At 42.0% G+C, this 19067-nt stretch overlaps 1 protein-coding gene across 9 annotated transcripts in view; it reads left to right on the top strand.

Moving 5' to 3' along the window:
• RFX8 (regulatory factor X8) overlaps nt 1-19067 on the top strand; it is a 255588-nt gene that overhangs the window by 211791 nt on the left and 24730 nt on the right. For 7 of the 9 annotated variants that reach the window (XM_073897873.1, XM_073897874.1, XM_073897872.1 and 4 more), the window contains one exon: nt 16144-16204. The exons of 1 other annotated variant lie outside the window; for it this stretch is intronic. In XM_073897873.1, coding sequence (XP_073753974.1) covers nt 16144-16204 — 61 coding nt within the window. Of the gene's footprint in view, nt 1-9690; nt 9760-16143; nt 16205-19067 lie in introns of those variants that run through there. One more of the 9 variants, XM_073897878.1, reaches the window with a different exon arrangement.

Genomic DNA, 19067 nt, shown 5'->3' with positions numbered 1-19067 from the left:
CTCGCTTGCTGACCCGTACACCCCTGAACAGCTAGAGCCAGCATCTCTTTGCCCCAGAGCACCCAGCAGGCAGTTTAGAGAGCCCCGCAGCATGACAAAGCTGGTACTCAGCAGCCGTAAGAGGCCGTGAATGTCCTGAGGTCTCTGGGCTAATGTCACACAGAGAGGGTCTGGAACTGGTCTTTGTGGGGAAAAAAAGTAGGTTTTATCCTCAGCAAGGAAGAGGAGGGCTGTCAGGGGACACAGATGAGAACAAGGGTGACAGGGGCGCCTGGGTGGCTCAGTCGTTAAGCGTCTGCCTTCAGCTCAGGTCATGATCCCAGGATCCTGGGATGGAGTCCCACATCGGGACCCCTGCTCAGTGGGGAGTCTGCTTCTCCCTCTGCCCCTCCCCCTGCTTGTGTGTGCGCTCTCTCTCTCTCTCTCTCTCTCGCTCTCTCTCTGTCAAAGAAATAAATACAATCTTTAAAAAATTGTTTTTAAATTAGGTCTCAAAACAAAAGCTTCATCTCTTTAGTTTTCAGGTAATGAAAACTGTATAACTCATCCATTCATTTATTTGTTCATTCAACAAATATTTGCATTCCTACAGTAAGTCAGTCTCTGTCTAGTTACTGGTGATGAAGCAGTAAACAAGACAAACAAGGCCTCCCCTCTTGTCAGTTTTAGTGGGGAAGATGTAAGACAATAAAAACAGAACAATAGCAAGATTAATCTAAAGATGATAAAATGGAGTCATGGGAAGACCTCTTTGAGAAGATGCCTTTTGAGCAGAAAGGTGAGAAATAGAGCCAGCCAAATGAAAATCTGGGGGACAAGTATTCCAGGCAGAGGAAAAAGCAAGTGCAAAGGGCCCGAGGCAGGGATGAGTTCAAAGAACAGCAAGAAAGTCTGAAGGTGGAGGTTGGTGAATGAGCAGAAGAGTGGGAGGAATGGAATCTGAACATACAAGTGGGACCTCTAAGTCTTGGCAAGGAGGTGAGATGTTATTCTGAGTGTGACAGGGAGCCACTGGAGAGTCTCAAGCTGCGGAGTAAAGCAATCTGATTATTTTTATTCTAATTTTTTAAAATTTGAGTATAGTTGACATGGCCTATTACATTCGTTTCAGTTGTAAAACACAGTGATTTCAACAACTCTATACATCCTGCTATGCTCACCACAAGTGTAGCTCCCATCTGTCACCATCCAATGTTATTACAATACCTCAGCTATATTTCCTATTGCTGTACCTTTTATCCATGTGACTCATTCATTCCATAACTGGAAGCCTGTACCTCCCACTCTCCTTCACCCATTGTGCCCATCCCTCACCCCCCTTTTCTTTAGCAACCACCAGTTTGTGCTCTGTATTTGTAGGTCTGATTCTGCCTTCTGTTTGTTTATTCATTTGTTTTGTTTTTTAGATTCCACATATAAGTGAAATCATATGATATTTCTTTCTCTGACTTATTCCACTTAGCATAATAACCCTCTAGGTCCATCCATGTTGTCACAAATGATATGATCTCATCCTTTTTTATAGCTGAGTAATATTATCCATTGTGTATGTATACCACATCTTCTTTATCTGTTCATCTACCAGTGGACACTTGGCTCCCTTCCATATCTTGGCTATTGTAAGTAATGCCGCAATAAACAAGAGTGCATGTATCTTCTCAAATTAGTGCTTTCCTTTTCTTTGGGTAAATACCCAGCAGTGGAATTACTGGATCATACGGTATTTCTGATTTGTATTTTAAATGGAGATCCTCCTGGCAACCAGGCTAAGACTGGATTGTACAAGGAGATGGGAGAGGAGACAGAGTGACCAGTTAGAAGACTTTTTAGCAGCCCTGGCAGAGCTGGCCCATTGAGATTTCTCACTGAAATAAATTTAATTCTCTCAAAGAGGCAGCATAATACTATGCAATATTATATGTGAATAAGGGCAGAGACTCTGGAACAGCCTGCCTGGCTCTGCCGCTAATAAGCTGTGTGATCTTAGGCAGGTCATTCAACCTCTCTGTGTCTCCGTTTCCTCATCTATTAATAAGGATAATAATATTGGGGCACCTGAATGGCTCAGTCGGTTAAGCGTCCAACTCTTGATTTCGGCTCAGGTCATGATCTCAGGGTTGTGAGACTGAGCCCCAATTCTGTCTCTCCCTCTCCCCCTGCCCCACACCACCCCCATGTGCGCTCTCTCTAAAAAAAATTTTTTTTAAATAAGGATAATAATGTCTACTTCATAGGACTGTTATGAAGATTAAATGAATTAATACAAGGAAAATGCTTGAAACAGCACCTGGTACACAGTAAACATTTAATATGACTACGCATATTGCTCTTGACCTTGATGTATTCATTTTATCATATCTATGATTTTTTTCATGGTATTATGTGTATGGTTATTATTTTGGTCATTGTATTTTTCAGTTCTATCATTCCCATTTGGTTCTTTTGTATAACTTCTATTTTTTTTATGGAGGTTTTCTGTTTTTTCGTTTCTTTTAAGAGAATTTATAACTACTTGTTAGAGTATTTTTATAATGGCCACTTGAAAATTTTTGTCAAATAATTCCAACATCTAAATCATCTTAATATTGGTGTCAGTTTGTTATCTTTTCTTATTCAAATTGTGGCTTACCTAATTCTTGGTATTATGGGTGCTTTTCTTTTGCTTCCTTCCTTCCTTCCTTCTGTATAATTGACATACAACATCACATTAGTTTCAGGTATACAACATAATGATTTGATGTTCGCATATGTTGCAAAATGATCACCACAGTAAAATCTAGTTAACATCCATATGTAATTACAAAATGTTTTTCTTGTGATGAGGACTCTTAAGATCTACTCTCTTAGCAACCTTAAAATATGCAATATAGTGTTATTAATATAGTCACCAAACTGTATATTACTCCCCCAGGACTTACTTATTTTATAACTGAGTCAAAGGTACAAATTTCCAATTTTCCATCCCCCCACCCCCTCTGGCAACCACCAATCTGTTCTCTGTATCTCTGAACCTGTTTTTTTGCTTTTTTTGGGTGGGAGGTTGTTTTTTAGATTCCACCTATAGGTGAGACCATGCAGTACTTGTCTTTCTCTGTCTGACTTACCTCACTTAGCATACCATCCTCAAGGTGCATTCCTATTGTCACAAATGGCAAGAAGTCATTCTCTTTTATGGCTGAGTAGTATTCCATTGTGTGGAATACACGCACCACATTTTCTTTATCCATTCAAATGTCAATGTACATTTAGGTTGTCTCCATATCTTGTCTGTTATAAATAACATTGTGATGAACATAGGGGTGCAGATACCTTTTCGTGTTAATGTTTTCATTTTCTTTGGATAAATACCCAGAAGTGAGACTGCTGGATCATATGGTAATTCTATATTTAATTTTTTGAGGAACCTCCATACCATTTTCCACAGTGGTTGTTGTACCAATTTATGTTCCTACCAGCAGTGCACAAGTTCACTTTCCCTGCATCCTCACCAACACTTACTATTCCTTGTCTTTTTGGTATTAGCCATTCTGACAGGTGTGAAGTGATATCTGATTGTGGTTTGATTGAATTTCCCTGATCACTGCTGATGTTGAGTATCTTTTCATAAACCTATTGGCCATCTGTATGTCTTCTTTGGAAAATGACTATTCAGATCTTCTGCCCATTTGTAAATCAGATTTTTTTTTTTGCTATTGAGTTGTATATTTATATATTTTGGATATTAACCCTTTATCAGATAAATGATTTGCAAATATTTTCTCCCATTAAGTAGGTTGCTTTTTATTTTGTTGATGGTTTTCTTTGCTGTGTAGAAGGTTTTTAGTTCAATGTAGTCTTGTTTATTTTTGCTTTTGTTGTCTTTGCTTTTGGTGTCAAATCCAAAAAAATCATTGCCAAGACTGATGTCAAGGAGCTTACTACCTGTTTTCTTCTAGGAGTTTTATGGCTTCAGGTCTTACACTCAAGTATTTAACCCATTTTGACTTAATTTTTGTAGCATATGGAAGTTTTATTTTTTTGCATGTGACTGTCCAGTTTCCCTAACATCATTTATTGAAAAGACTATTGTATATTCTTGGCTGCTTTGTTGTAATTAATTGACCATATATGTGTGGGTTTATTACTGGCCCTTCTATTCTGTTCCATTGATCTCTATATTTTTCTCTTGTATCCTGGGCATTTTCTATTGATTTTTCTATTGTATCCTGAGCATTTGGGTTATGATGTTAGATTTTCAATCCTGTTTAAATCTTCTTTAGCAGGCAGTCACCCTGTTTAGGTGGAGCATATAGGTTCTGGCCTACTTTTGTGTGCTGTTGTCCCAAAGACAGTTTAGTTTTCAGAGCCCTTGCATACTGTTCTGGTCTGCTTCATTCTTCTGGCACTGCAGGGACTTCTGATCGTTTCCTTACTGGTGCTACCTACAGGGGCTGAAGCTGCTTCCCTGGGCCACCTTCTGTGGGGAATGCAGAGAGCCAGAGTGGCTGGGCCTGGGTCCCTTTACGTCAGTTGGTGTCAGGCAGGAAATACCAGGTTCTGCTGGCATTGCTCCTGTGGGTAGCATCCCTGCCCTTCTGTGCTCCATTGAATCAGCCAAAGGATTCGGTACTGTCTATGCAGGTGGATCAGCCCACCTGTCGGTACCCTGGGTGGGGAGTTGGGGGTGGGGAGTGGGTCAGCCCACCAGGATGTTGAGGCTGCCACTGTGGTCAGACTGGGTTGCCAGCCCATGCTCTAGAAGCAAGTTGCAGCCCTCTATAGGTCTCTGTTAATTTTCCCTCTCCTGGTCCTTTGTTCAGAGAGTGCAGGTTTTTCTTGGGATTTAGGTCTATGCCTACTGACAGTTCTGGGCTACAGGTCTCTCCAGTACCCAGCCCAGCTGTATATGGGACATGAAAAGAAAACCCAGGGCACTCAACATACTGTCTCTTCTCTAGTCAGTCCACCTTCTTCTTTCCAGGATTAAGAGCCCTTTTGTCATGACTCACTGAAAAAGTTCCAGGATAATTATTTGTATTAGAGGGAGGCAGCAAGGAAAAATGAATCTACACTATCTTGTTCCATGTACATCATCCAAGCTGCCTCAGAAACCTTCTGAAAGTAGACCATGTATATATTATAAATTAATGTTGCCAGTAATTTGAATGCTTGATTATATGATTGTGCCTAACAAATTAAAATATGATGAGTTGAAATCTGATGGTAGGGATTTTGGTTGGAATAAGATGGCATAGATCCATTTCTTTCTGTTCCTCCCTGCTAAACACAACTGTAAACACTGGAAGTAATGCAAGAAGCAAACAAAGGAAAACTCTGAAAGGTGTTAAGAAAGTGAGCTGGTTTGGGACCCCAAGACTGCGCAACCAGCACAGTGATAGGGCACCCTCTGTCTTCCCCCCACTCACCCAGACCCACTGTTTTCCAACCCCCAACCCCCTACCTTGCAAGACAAGGCATCTGGGTAGACTCATTCCTCCCCTTGTTCCTCTAATAATATCAGGCAAGGGGCAGCAAGAGGGAGTCTGACCAAAAACAAACAGCCAGAGAAGGCACTCTCATTACTTGCTGGGTCTGAGACACCCCTTTTCCACCAAAAGATACACTAAAGGGTGTGAGCTAATCTGTCAAGGGAGACCCAGCTATAGCAAGTGGCCTAGTCCAGGAAGCCTCTGTCCCCATTCCACCCAGAGGCAGCTGGGGGGCACCAATGGAGGGAACCCCCACTCCACAGAGAGAAATCCCCCACCCAGTCTTGGAAAAGCCCTCCAGCTCCCTCAGGCTGTACCAGTAGGGAGCCCCAGTGGCACAAGGTAAACCAGGCAAACCAAAAACAATATATTCGTACCCATGGCTAAAATATACTACAGAGATATAGTAAGGATATACAGTTGGAGCATAAGGGGAAAAGAGGCAGAGTTCTGAAGGAATCCATGTGCAGGCCTCTATATGCTCTTGCTCTCCCATGAGGGGTCACACAGAGCACACTTCTCTGTGCAACAAAAATACAGCAACACATATGTGATAGTTCTGCTCAGGTAGGCCCATTAGGAGACTCCACACTCAAAGTTTTTAGTGGGGGCTGGTCATAAGCACATTCTTCCTAGCATGCGCCAAAATGACAGATTCCCAAAAAGAAAGTATGTTATTCAACATAAACTATATTGTTTGCACAAACAGTCTAGGCACAGGGAACCACTCTTATCAGTTAACTGTTGACTGGGAACACTCTGGGAACCAAGTTCCCAGACTCCAGCCATGGGCCAGTCTTGCAAGCAGGCCTTTCTAAGGAGAACAGTCTCAATACCATTATGTTATCTCTTTTCTGCGCAATTGTATGACCCTGTGAATATGTGAAGAAAACATTGAATTGCACTCTTTAAATGGTGAATTGTATGGTATGTGAATTATCTCTCAGTGAAGTTGTTAAAAAAAAAAATCCCAGCAAGGTTTTTTTGTAGACATAGACAAGTTTGTTCTAAAAGTTATGTGGAAAGGCAAGGCCTTAAAATAGTTCACAGTCTTGACAAAGACGAATCAAGTGGGAGGAAACACTACTGTACTGTAGCTACAGTAATCAAGACAGCAGCATGGTTTTGGTGGAGGCACACACACAGATCAATGGAACAGAGTAGAGAAGCCAGAAATAGACCCACTCAAATATGTTCAACTGGCTTTTCACAAAGGTGCAAAAGTAATTCAATGGAGGGAGAGTAGATTCTCAACAAATGGTGCTGGAACAACTAGATACCCACATGTGGGGGGCAGGGGATGACCCTCACAACTAAACTTCACAACTTATACAAAAATTAACTCAAAATGGATCAGTCTTACTTTTAAACCATAAAAATATTAAACTTAAAAAAAAGAAAATCTTTGGGACCTAGGGTTAAGCAAAAAATTCTAAGACTTGACACCAAAACCATAGCCCCCAGTGCAGAATATGACTAATCCACAAACAACACTCAGCTAATAAGTTGGACCTTATCAAAATTAAAAATTTTGTTCTGTGAAAGACTATGAAGGGGATGGAAAGACAATCTACAAATTAGGAAAAAGTATTTGAAGCTACATATCCATCAAAGGACTAGTACCTAGTATATATAAAGAATTCTCAAAACTCAACAGTAAAAAAATAATGCAGTTAGAAAATAGGCAAAAGACACAAAATATACATCTCACTGAAGAGGATATATACAGGTGGCACATAAGCACATGAAAGAATGATCAGCGTCATTAATCATTATGGAAATGCAAATTAACACCACAATGGACTATAACTGTATACCTATCAGACTGACTAAAATAAAAAAACAGCAACAACCACCAAATGTCGATGAGGAGTCAGAGGAGCTGCATCACTCATACATTGATGGTAGGAATGCCAAATATTTTGACAGATTTGTTTGTTTGTTTTGTTTTTTTAAGATTTTACTTATTCAACGGAGAAAAAGCCTAAGCAGGGGGAACAGTAGAGGGAGAGGGAGAAGCAGACTCCCCACTGAGCAGGGCGCCCAATCCCAGGACCCCAGGATCATGACCTGAGCTGAAGGCAGACGCTTAACCACTGAGCCACCCAGGCACCCCAGTTTGGCAGTTTTTATAAAATTAAATATACAATTAACATCCAAACCATCAATTGTACTCTTGGACATTTATCCCACACAAATGAAAAATTATGTCCACATAAAAACCCGTACAGGGGTGCCTACGTGGCACAATAGGTTTCAGCTCAGGTCGTGATCTCACAGTTGTGAGATGGAGCCCCTCGTCAGACTCCACGCTCAGGGCAGAGTCTGCTTGAGATTCTCTCTCCTTCTCCTTGCTCCTCCTGCTTGTGCTCTCTTTCTCTAAAATAAATAGATAAATCTTTTAAAAAATAACAATAAAAAATTAAAACCCATACATAGATGTTCATAACAGCTTTCTTTACAACAGCCAAAAATTAGAACCAACCTGATTTCTTTCATTGGCTGAATGGTTAAACAAACTCTGGTACATCCATACCGTGGAATATTACTCAGCAACAAAGGAGGAATAAACTATTGATATAACAGCTTGGATAAATCTCTAAATGCTGAGTGAAAAAACTCCTTTCTCAAAAGGTTCCATATCTTTTGATTCCATTTATAAAACATTTTGAAATGACACAATTTTTAAATAGAGGACAAATTAGTGGTTGCCAGGGACCTGGGGGTAGAGAAGCAAGAGATGGGTATGGTTATGGAGGGGCAACACAAGGATCCTTGTGATCATGAGAGTGTTCTGTATGTTGTCTGTGGTGGGATGGGTACACAAATCTCCACAGGTGATAAAATCGTATAGCATTAAAAACACACAAAAATGAGTTTAAGTAAAACTTGGGAAATTTGAGTAAGATCAGTGAATAGTATCAATGTCAATATCCAGGTTGTGATATTGTACTATAGTTTTGCAAAATGTTACCATTAGGGGAAACTGGGCAGAGTGTAAAAGGAAGCTCTCCAAATCATCTCTTAGTATATGTCAATCTACAGTTACCTCAATTAAAAATTTCAATTTCAAATAATAAATGAGGCCTAATCCTACATGAGGACAGGTCCCATGAAGTATCCCACAGTGTTCCCCTGCCCACTTCTCAAGGCCATATCTGCAGAGGTCTTGTTGTTTCTTCTGCTCACACCCATTCTCTCTTCTCACAGAGTTCAGGTCTTTCCTTTATTTCAAAGAACTCTCCTGCACATTCCTCTGTGTGCAAGTTGCAATGGCAGCCCAGTTGTTCTTCCTCTGGAGACCTTAAGTGGTCTCATTACCTAACCAAGCAGGACTCCTTAGAGTCAAGAGGCGCACAGTGAGAGGGACTCCTGGGCCCTGCACACTTGGAAGTCTTCAACCCCAGTGGGCAGTGGGCATCTACGTCTGCTCAAGCATGTTCTTACATTCACTTTGAAGAGCATGATCTCCCTAGTGTTTAAAACACAGAGGGGAACCCCCAGCAAACCACAGATGAGTATATTTGTAGTTCCTAAACGTTGAATGCCCTGGTGAAGCAGGCACTTCTCTATGTGAGGCCTAATTTACAAAAACTTTCTTAAGAGAATAGGAATCTGAATTTTTAGGTTTTGTTGTTGTTGTTGGGTTTCATTTTGTTTTGTTTTTTAAGAGCATGTCTTGTTAGGTGTGTCTTAGAGTGGAATATATTCCATTCCCAGCAACAACCCTCTGAGTTATTGAGTGGTGCTGTTCAAGGGCATTCTGTTGTCTTTTGTTCTCCCTTGACCTTATGTTAAGGAAAGAAATGGAAACACCAATAAGAGCATCAGCATAGAGAGATTTGGCAAGGAACCAGGGTTGGTAGCAAAGAGGTGGCTCTGGGGGACTTTGCTTCCTCTTCACCACCACTGCCAAGCACTGCAAAGAAGCATATATCTAATTAAAATAAATTTAGTCTCAAAATAAGCCTCTATCTCCTCCCTCTTTCCTCTATATTGCTCCTCCAAGACGGCTCCAATTAGGCTCATCAGTATAGAAATTCTGATGCCCAGGTCTCTGACACCATCCATCCCACCCCTCCCTCCACTCAAGCAGAAGCCATAGAAGGACATGATCCAGAGTCAGGGAAGACGTCACTGATGATCCCCTTCACTGGACACCTGAATAGGAGCAGCTGGGGAGTCAAGTGTGTCAACAGCATTCGCTTGCACTGGGGTAGAGCAGGACTGGTGCTGAATTTCACTCAAAACTGCTGAGGCAGCATCTGCCCTGAACCAAGGAGAGACCGAGGTTTGATTTTCAAAGCAAATGAAAAGTTTGAGGCTTTTCTTTTTTCTTTTTTTTTTTTTTTCGGAAAAAGAAAAATAACTATAAATATGCAGTGTGCACCATATGAAAAGGACCCCTTCACAAAATCCAGAACGTTTTCCCTCCTGCTCCCCTCTCCGGGGTAACATAATTTTACAGGGAATAGGCCTCCCCAGATTCCAATCCTGTTTAGCTGGCAACCAGATTGAGACTTGGACCTGGGTATAATTGCTGACCTAGAAACTCACTGAAGAATTAAGGCCAGAGTATAAAATGCTTTATTATTGTCTGGGGAGAAGGGGGGAATGGAGGGAGTGTGTATGTATTATTGTCACATCTAGAGAAACAACCCTGCCTAATTCACTGTTATGCTCTACCTCTGAGACAAAAATCCCCGTTAGTATGTTCCAAGGAAAACTTTTTTGTCATTTTGCAAATAGATGAATCCCCATTCTACCCAACGTAAATTCTGAAATCAATTGTACAGAGTCTCATGTTTCTCTCAGGAAATATGGAAACTAACCCTTGCCCTCATTCCTCCCCCAACAACAATCTCCTTCTCGCCACCTCTCCCTTGCCCTCCCTCTCTCTCTCTCCCTCCCTCCCTCCCAGCTTTTCCAACTTAGAATATTAAAAGCCTTAAAAAGCTTCTAAAATCATGCCTTCAACATTCCATGCCTTTGTTCTTAGGTCCTTTGTTCTTCTGCCAGCTCATGAGCTCAGGGGGCTGCCTCGGTGGGCCCTGAGCCTGCAGAATCCAGAGCTGTGGGCCCAAAGCTGGCTAGTTGTGCCGACAAAGCAGAAAGGCAAAGGGTTCGTCTTTCAGATCACACCCCCCTTGAGGAGAGTGAGTTCACAGGGAGCTGTCAGCCTGGCAATTGTGGGCACCACAGACCTAATGATGTCAGAGAGAACACCAGCAGTTCCTTCAGAGTCTTTCTCCAGACCCAGGAAGGGCGCCTTTTCCTTCTGTTTGTGCAGCCATGGCACCCAGCGGTGTCTGAGCCCACCTGGCTCTGAGGAGCCCCAGAGGGCCTAACTCTCAGGCACTAATAAGGTGTCCAAGTCGCAACCTGCTTTTTGGCCCTGTCCACCCTATGGTTTTCAAGGCTGGTTAGAACTTGTTAAGGTTTAAAAAAATATGCATTACCTGGTTGCTGTCTAGCAGCTCAAGAAACATACAGGTGGAGAATTATACCCTAGACTGCACCCTTGCTTGGAAAAGATTTTAAAAGCAGGTAACGCTTCCAAGCTCGCGAACACTGGACCATCCAATTTGCTCAAAGCCTCCCTCACTCACCCAGCTCCAGCCAGAGCTGGCTCCTACAAGGCAACGTGCTATTTGCTGTCTGCCGGTGAAGCTTAACTTCTGGTTGCTGAGTTTTACTTCAGGAGGGTGAACGTGAATGAATTAGACTTTCACCATTTCCCAGGGTGTTCCCTGCGGTCATCATTTTGCAATTAAGTTGTTCATAAAATCTAATGGGTCAGGGTACAGTTAAGCAGTATAAAAAGCAACAGCCCCCAGTGCAGAATATGACTAATCCACAAACAACACTCAGCAAACCAGTTTTAAAAATAAGGTAGTTCTTTTCAAATACCTGATGTCTTACTTTGTCCTGCTCATGTACGTTATTTTTTATCCTACATATACATCTCGCAAGACCAAATAGTAGAATGGGCAACAGAGATGAGGCTCTGAGTCAGAGCTGGGTCTCTAGCTCTTGGAATTGTTTCTCTTTTCCAATATATAAGATGGGGATAATAATGAATTATTATCTATCTACCTTGTGGATTGTTGGAAGAATTTAGGTAATACAAAGTAAAGCACTCAGCAACAAATAAATACTCAGTGGATTGTAGTGATTAGTATCATTAGTAGAAGCAAAATTATATCAAAGAAAGCTTATATTGCAATCCTAATGACACACGTCCTTCTATGACTCCATATATTTACTATTTTAATTTCAGCTATAAAAATATTCATCAAGTTCATCTTCTAATCAAACCAAAATATAATTATTCATGTGCTTTGAGTAAAAATTGAAATTAGATCCTTTAATGATTGGAAGATGAGCACCTTTGCTCTGCAATCTGACACCAAACAAGTATGGTCCACGAATTAGGTTTATTACATTTTTATCCTCTTACCTTTGTAATTGCTTCAAGTTGTTTCACTGCTGATGGAGTGATTTGAGAGGACAAATTACAAGGCCAAAATGATGTAAATGAAAGTCTGGATTAATGACAAATGATGTCAAAACCTGAGAATGTGAATGCAAATTGTAGTTAGACTAAAAGAAAGTCAAATGCCAAAAAGCATATTAAGCTAACACTGCATTTGAAAGATTTTATGGAAGAAAAAAAAAGATGAGTTGTGTGCCATATAATCATATCGCAGTCCTCTTCACATGCTGGATCCTTCTTTAGCCAAATTGATCATAAAATCTAACTAACGTAATGGGGTGCCTTGGTGGCTCAGTCGGTTAAGCACCTGACTCTTGATTTTGGCTCAGGTCACGATCTCAGAGTTGTGAGATCAAGCTCCACACTGGGCTCCAGGCTCAGCAGGGAGACTGCTCGAGATTCTCTATTGTACTGTGTGAATTCTGAGCCTTCCTTCTTCCCAGGTCTCTCTCCCTCCATTTCCAGGGGACTCTTTGCAGCACCTCCTGACCCCTCCCTATCCCTAGTGGTTAAATCCTGACAGCCTGGGCCTGGGCTGGCTTATACCCTGTGGAGCAGGAGCTGAGGAGACAGTTCACCAGGAACACAAGTGTACATATCTTAAGACAAGGACAGACTTGACTCAGGGTCCCTCCTGAACCATGGGCTTCACCATGACTTGGTACCATTAAAGCATCTGAGGCCTCAGGAAATGGTGGAAGAAGACCTCTTGGACTGGAAGCCCTTCAATCATGACAAGGCTGGCTCTGGATGTTAATGTGGTTTTATTAGAGCCATATTTCAGCAATGACTATGCTTTTGATCACAACCTAGTAAATGTCCCAAAGGACTGAGTCAGAACCGCACACGGGAAGTGATGCAGTGGCAGTGATCCCTAGAACATGAGGCCATCCTGACTGGCACCTCAAGAGCTGAAACTGTCACCTCGCATGCTGCTTTGGCCTCCCTACCCTCATTACCCCTCCTCTTGAGTGATAGACACCAGCGGTCTATCACGGTCTCCCTTTCTAGCTCAACCCAGCCTTGTCTTAAGATTTAAGCATGGGGCCAATGCCTGCTGTGTCCATTTGGCCTAGTTGGCCAGATCCTCTGGGTGCCAAAGCCCTTGACATGGCCCTCCATGGATTCCCCTCTTTGCCACCAGGCTGGTCTCCAACAGCGATCCTCTGCTCACCTGCTTTGTAGCCTGGCTCTGATATTGCCGCCTCCTCTCTCACTAACCGGTGTATACTTTCATACATCTTTGCTTGAAGGGGGCCTTGGAGACGAGGTAATTTTTTAAATAAATAGATAGGATTGCACTAAGCCCAGACCCATGTTATGAGCCATTGACCTATATTAAGGGATCCTAAAGGTTAGAAGAGGCAGCCTTGCCATTCTTTTGAACAAGTGAGCTGTCACCGTCTGGCCAGAAAGAGATGGGCATTTTTTTTAACATCTCTTTGAAGAGGAGATTTTATGTTTCCTGTCACTGTTGTTTCAAAGAGCAAAATCCCCCAATTTAAATGCTATAAAAATAAAATAACGCCCCAGTGAGAATAGTGGGATTGTGTCCCCCAGTCTGCCACACAAAGGCCTCTATATGGCAGGGAGTTCGCTTTCAGCCTCCTTTTAATAGTGAGGAGGGTAACACCACCCTCCTTTCAATGGCCGTTGAATTAAACTCATATACTACACATTGAACACATGGCAGGAACTTGGGAGTTGCATTTATAAATCCTAAATAATTGAGAGTATCACTCTCAACTGATTGGCTTCCAAAGCTACCGGAATCAGGGTTGGGGCAGAGGGACTGAGCAATAAGGCGGAGGGTTTCCCTTGTCATTCCTTTAAGTCAGAAACCAAACCTTCTAGCTTCCAGACTCCTGTTTCTAAGTAGCTAAAGGAATGTCCCATGAAGATTGTTGTCATCGTCAAAAGAGTTTAGTAAGTGCTGTCCAAGTACAGTGTTGTGATATGTACTAACCAAAGGGGCTACCTAATCACAAGTGACACCATCCTGAGTTTATCAAGCTGCAAATTTACAGGCATGTAAACTGAAACTAACAAGGGAATAGCACGCCCCCCCCAACATATATTCCCCTAACACCCTGTACTTCAACTGTCTTAACGCCCATGCCATGTCTTTGCAGTTATTTATGTAACATCTTTTTTCCTCTATAGGCTGTCACCTCTGTGAGAACAGACTGTCCACCATGATCGCAATTATATCCCCCAAGGCCTAGTGCAATGCCTGACATAGTAGGCATGCAGTAAATATTTCATGAGGCAATGGGGGATGGATGGATGGATGGATGGATGGATGGATGGATGGGGCTGAATATATTCATACCATGGTCTTGGATTCATTTTCCAAAGAAAATATATTAGGGTAACATATTAACCCAATATGGAATTATAGAGAAATTGCTCTCCCTCCAATTTAGTTGAGGAAAGGCCTCACAAGTGATTTTTAGGACATCTCTTAAAGGCTGATGACTCTATATTTTTATTTAAATTCCTCTTCTATTAGCCCTTTACTCGGTGAACTTTCATTTCTGACATTTTCTTTTTTCTTTTTTTTAAGATTTTCTTTTTTTATTTGAGAGAGTGAGACAGAGAGCACAAGCAGGGGGAAGGGGCAGAAGGAGAGGGAGAAGCAGACTCCCCTCTGAGCAGGGAGCCTGATGTGGGGCTCAGTCCCAGGACCCTGGGATCATGACCTGAGCCAAAGGCAGATGCTTAACTGACTGAGCCACCCAGGTGCCCCTCTTCTGTCTTCTTTCACTCTAGGTTTTATCCAGTGTTTTATTTATGTTTGTTGGTCTTGAGGTAATGTCCCAGAACCTGTGTGGCAATGGGCTGCTTACAGATTTTACCTGGAGAAACTCCATCTTTGTCCATACCTACCCAAGACATCATTGAGATATGACAAGTGGAATTCCAGGACATCTCAAATTCTTCACCTGTGGCTCTCTTTGCATCATCCATCAATCCATCATGCTATGTGGAGGGGTATCTCCCCTCCAGGTTGAACAGATCCCACATTCTGAAACCCTGTTGCCATTGAACACTCCAAAGTACATTGTGATAGCAACTCTTGATGGAAGATGAAGAGGGTGGCTTTCTAGTGGTTTTGTTTCCAGACCCTGAATCTATTTGCCCTGTTTTGAAATAGAATACTATGTGAAAATATTGATCAGATGGGTATCAAGTATTCTGCCCAGTTTCCCACAACTTGGATTGGAGACTGGACGGACACAAACATTTAGCAGAGAGCTTCTGGGGATTTGGAGAGAATGGGAGGGGCTGTAGTCTCTCCCTGTGTGAGATGAGAGCCATTGACCTCCATCTCCCCTGCACCCCTGGACTCTGACCTCCTCCCAGGCCATCCTACCTTGAAGACCATTGGCTTGTTTCCAGAAGCAGAGCAACTGGTCTACTGCCTTCCTCTTCTCTTTATGTTTACCTAGAGTTGAAACAATCAGCTGTAAGGATATGTATTGACTTGGAGTGGACAGAGCAGCTACAGCTCTGAGAATGGTGGGGGAACTGGGAAGGAGATGCCACCTCCTCTGGCATCCAGAGAATAAACATTTCCTGTGCAAAGGGGGTCGTCTCTGGGCTCCCAGTTTCTCAAATACCCAGAATTAAAGGGAAAATATCCCACACCACATGGAGAGGACTGAATCTGTTCTCCATGATGTACAAATATCTTCATTATAAGGTATGAATCCAAGTCATGGTGAAATGCAATGTAGATCTCATTATTCTCCATTTCCTTGTTCCATGAAGGTGCTCTGTTACATACATCAGAGGATATTATCATTTCTGAATTCATCATTTTTAAAAGCCCCAAATCAGAAAGTATAAGACCTCATTTCCATGAAGATTTTTCTTTTCTCTCAGGAGCAAGTTCTACCCATGATAACATCATAACCTTACTTCTAAGGGGAATAAACCCCTCAAAAGAAATACATGGTTGTCCCAGTTACAGAAATTAATTTTTTTAACTCCAAGCAGGTTGCTAATCACCTGTCATGTATAGGAACTTGGAGGAGAGTTTTGAAAAAAAGTTATACCACATATAAGTAAACTTGCTGCAAAAAAAAAGAAGAAGAAGAAGAACACTACTTCATACTTGTGCTCAGAAACAGGTGGCTTACTGAAATTATTTCTCTGTTATCTGTTCTGTCACAGTGGAGACATCATTGGCTTTGAAAAATCTAATTATAACAGCATTATCCAACAAGAAGGAATAGTGAGTATGGAATATAATAGATTTACTATAATAGACCCTGCAATATTCAGTAATTGCTTGATCAGATGCAACTGTTTTCCTGTGTTTAATGTTCTTATTATGTGTGGTCCTTAACCACCCACCCACTTGACCAATGGGTGATTATCCACAGTGTGCCACACTGGGACAGATGTCCTCAAGGAGCATACTGTTTGCTGTACATCAGCTGTTTGTGTTTCTTTTGCTATAATTAAGAAGGATGTATAGGTTGTTAGCAATAAATTTGTGAGAAAGTGTCTCCATGTTACAGTTATAGCTCTTTGAATTAGGACACCAGAACTATTAATAGCTAATCTATGACATCATGCATTGAATTTTACTTAAGTTGGCCAAGAGGATATGGTCGTACATGGTGTCATTGAATGAACAACTTTTTGAAAACCTTTTTTTGTGACCAGCACTCTTGGGGACTGAATGAGGTATGAAAGAAAAGTAAAAACAAACAAAAACGTACTCTCTATACTTGAATAGAATACAGTTTCAGGGTTGGGAATCTAAGATAGACATGAGATAACTGGTGTGCTGTGGAATGGGCAGGGTAGGCTGTAGGTGGATTGAGAAGTCCAAAGTGGGATTGGAGGAGAAAAGTTGTAGTGGACCAGAGTGATTAGGGAAGGCTTCATGGAAGAGGTGGCCTGTGTTCATTTCCTATTGCTACTATAACGAATTAGCACAAATTTAGTGGCTTAAAACACAAACTTATTTTCTTACAGTTCTGGAAGTCAGTCTGACATGGTTCTCACCAGGCAAAGATCAAAGTGCTGGCTAGTCTTTCTGGAGGATGTAGGGGAGAATCCATTTCTTGTCTTTTCCAGCTTTTGAGGCTGCCCATGTTCCTTGGCTCATGGCCCCTTCCTCAATCTCCAAAGCCAGCAAAGGCAGGCTGAGTCTTTCTCACACTGCCATCCTTCTGGTTCTTTGCAGCTGGGAAGGGCTCCCCGCTGTTAAGAACCCTTGTGATTACATTGGGGCTGCCTGGATGATCCAGATAATCGCCCCATCTCAAGTTCCTTAACCTTAATGACATGTGCAAAGTCCCTCTCACCATCTAAGTTTCCAGGGATTAGGATGTGGACATCTTTGGTGGCCATTATTCTGCCTGCCACAATGCCCTTGAGCTGATTCTGTGGGGGTCACTTGGATCTTCTTTTAGGAGGCATTCATCTTGGCATAGTTTGCATTCATGCAGGGAGGTGTGTGGGCAATGAGGCAGAGGTGAGGATTTGGGGGAGCAGTAGACTCTGGGTAGGGTCAGATGGTAGACAGCTTGTCAATGCCAGGCCGAGGAATTTACATTTCACCTATAGTGAAGACCGAGGGAGACTGTAGGCCACCATTGAGGCGTCTTTAGAAGGAAAATGACAGGATACATTTGCTTTGGGGGTGATAACTGAGGGACCAGTGTCCTCAAGGATGCAGGAAGGACCAACGGCATCCAGGAAAATTGATAGGGGAGACAGATAATGCATAGAGGGTCAGGTATTGACAGGAAGGGTCCCCCATTGTATCTCTAGGGTGTGACACAGTATGTGCTCACTAAAGATTACAATGACATTTTTTAGAATTATCGAAAATCCCAAACTGCATTTAATATAGCTGGAAAGTCTAAATAAAATGTCTCACTTTTTTCTTTGTCATTTTGCTGAATTATTTCTCCAGAATGGGAATCCCTCTGATTCTTTCCTGAATGCCTTCTCCTGCAGAAATTCCAACTTAAGTGGTTCTGTAACATATTTTCACTTTAAATTTCTGATTGTTTATATTGTAAAGAAAAGATTTCAATTTGTGATTTTAAAACAATTTTTTTTTCTGAAAGATCAGTTCTTTTCACAGGAAGAGCCTGGAAGGAATTAACTCCAGGAACACATAACTTTGCTTTTTATTATTATTTTGTTAGTAATTGATTACTTTCATGTTTTCCTTGCAATGATTTCTTACATTACTACAATAGTATATAATATACAATAGTACATTACTACGCTAGTACATAGGACATTGAACAGGTAGAACTGTGATGTTTTTGCCATGTTGAAATGGAGAGTTTTCTGCAGCGAGACAAAGAATGGTCTGCCTGGAACTGTGATTCTCAACTTGAGCGTGCGTAAGGCTCACTTGGGAGGCTGATCAAAATGACAGATTTCTGCCCTCATCTGATCTACTAGGGCCCTAGGGATATGAACCCCAAGCACTCCTGGAGATTCTGATGTAGATGGTTTCAGGACCACACTTGAGAAACACTGGCTTTGATCATAGCAACATCAGCCTCAGGAACATTGATGAATACAGGAGGTCAGGGTGTGCTATGGAGAAAATGGATGTAGTTAGGGTAAGATGTGGTAGGGAAGAGAAGCTAGCCAGAATTTGACTGGATGATTCCTTAGTGCTTCTCTAATAGAAGACTGATGGCCAGGCCAGTGAACTCCACAAAACAGCCCCATCCTTCTTGATGACCTGCACCCACATACTACAAGCGTTGCCCATCCAATGACTCCGAGGGAAACCAGTGTTCCAAAGTGGGAGGAATGAGGGTTGAATAGCACCCAGTGCAAACCCAGTGGGAACCAAACAGCACCCACAGGAAATGACATCCTTTGAGCTGTCACCTTTCTGTGCGACTACTTCATGTATTTATTTAGACACCCATGCCTCTATTTATTCCAAAAATATCGATAAGGGGAATTTCAACTTGGCATCTTCACAACATTAAGTGCATAGTGTGCATTTCTCCAGGTCAGTTGCTTTTGTCAGATTCTCAAAGGGGTTCGGGACCACAAAGAGTTAAGTAGTACAGATTTTAAGACACTGAAAAGACTGTTGACCATGA

This window comes from Callorhinus ursinus, unplaced genomic scaffold, assembly GCF_003265705.2.
Source record: "Callorhinus ursinus isolate GAN/ISIS: 27379988/994484 unplaced genomic scaffold, GSC_fseal_2.0 scaffold10, whole genome shotgun sequence".
NCBI classification, from domain to species: domain Eukaryota; kingdom Metazoa; phylum Chordata; class Mammalia; order Carnivora; family Otariidae; genus Callorhinus; species Callorhinus ursinus.
Note: the sequence above shows the minus strand (reverse complement) of the source record. Positions and strands in the feature narration are given on the sequence as shown.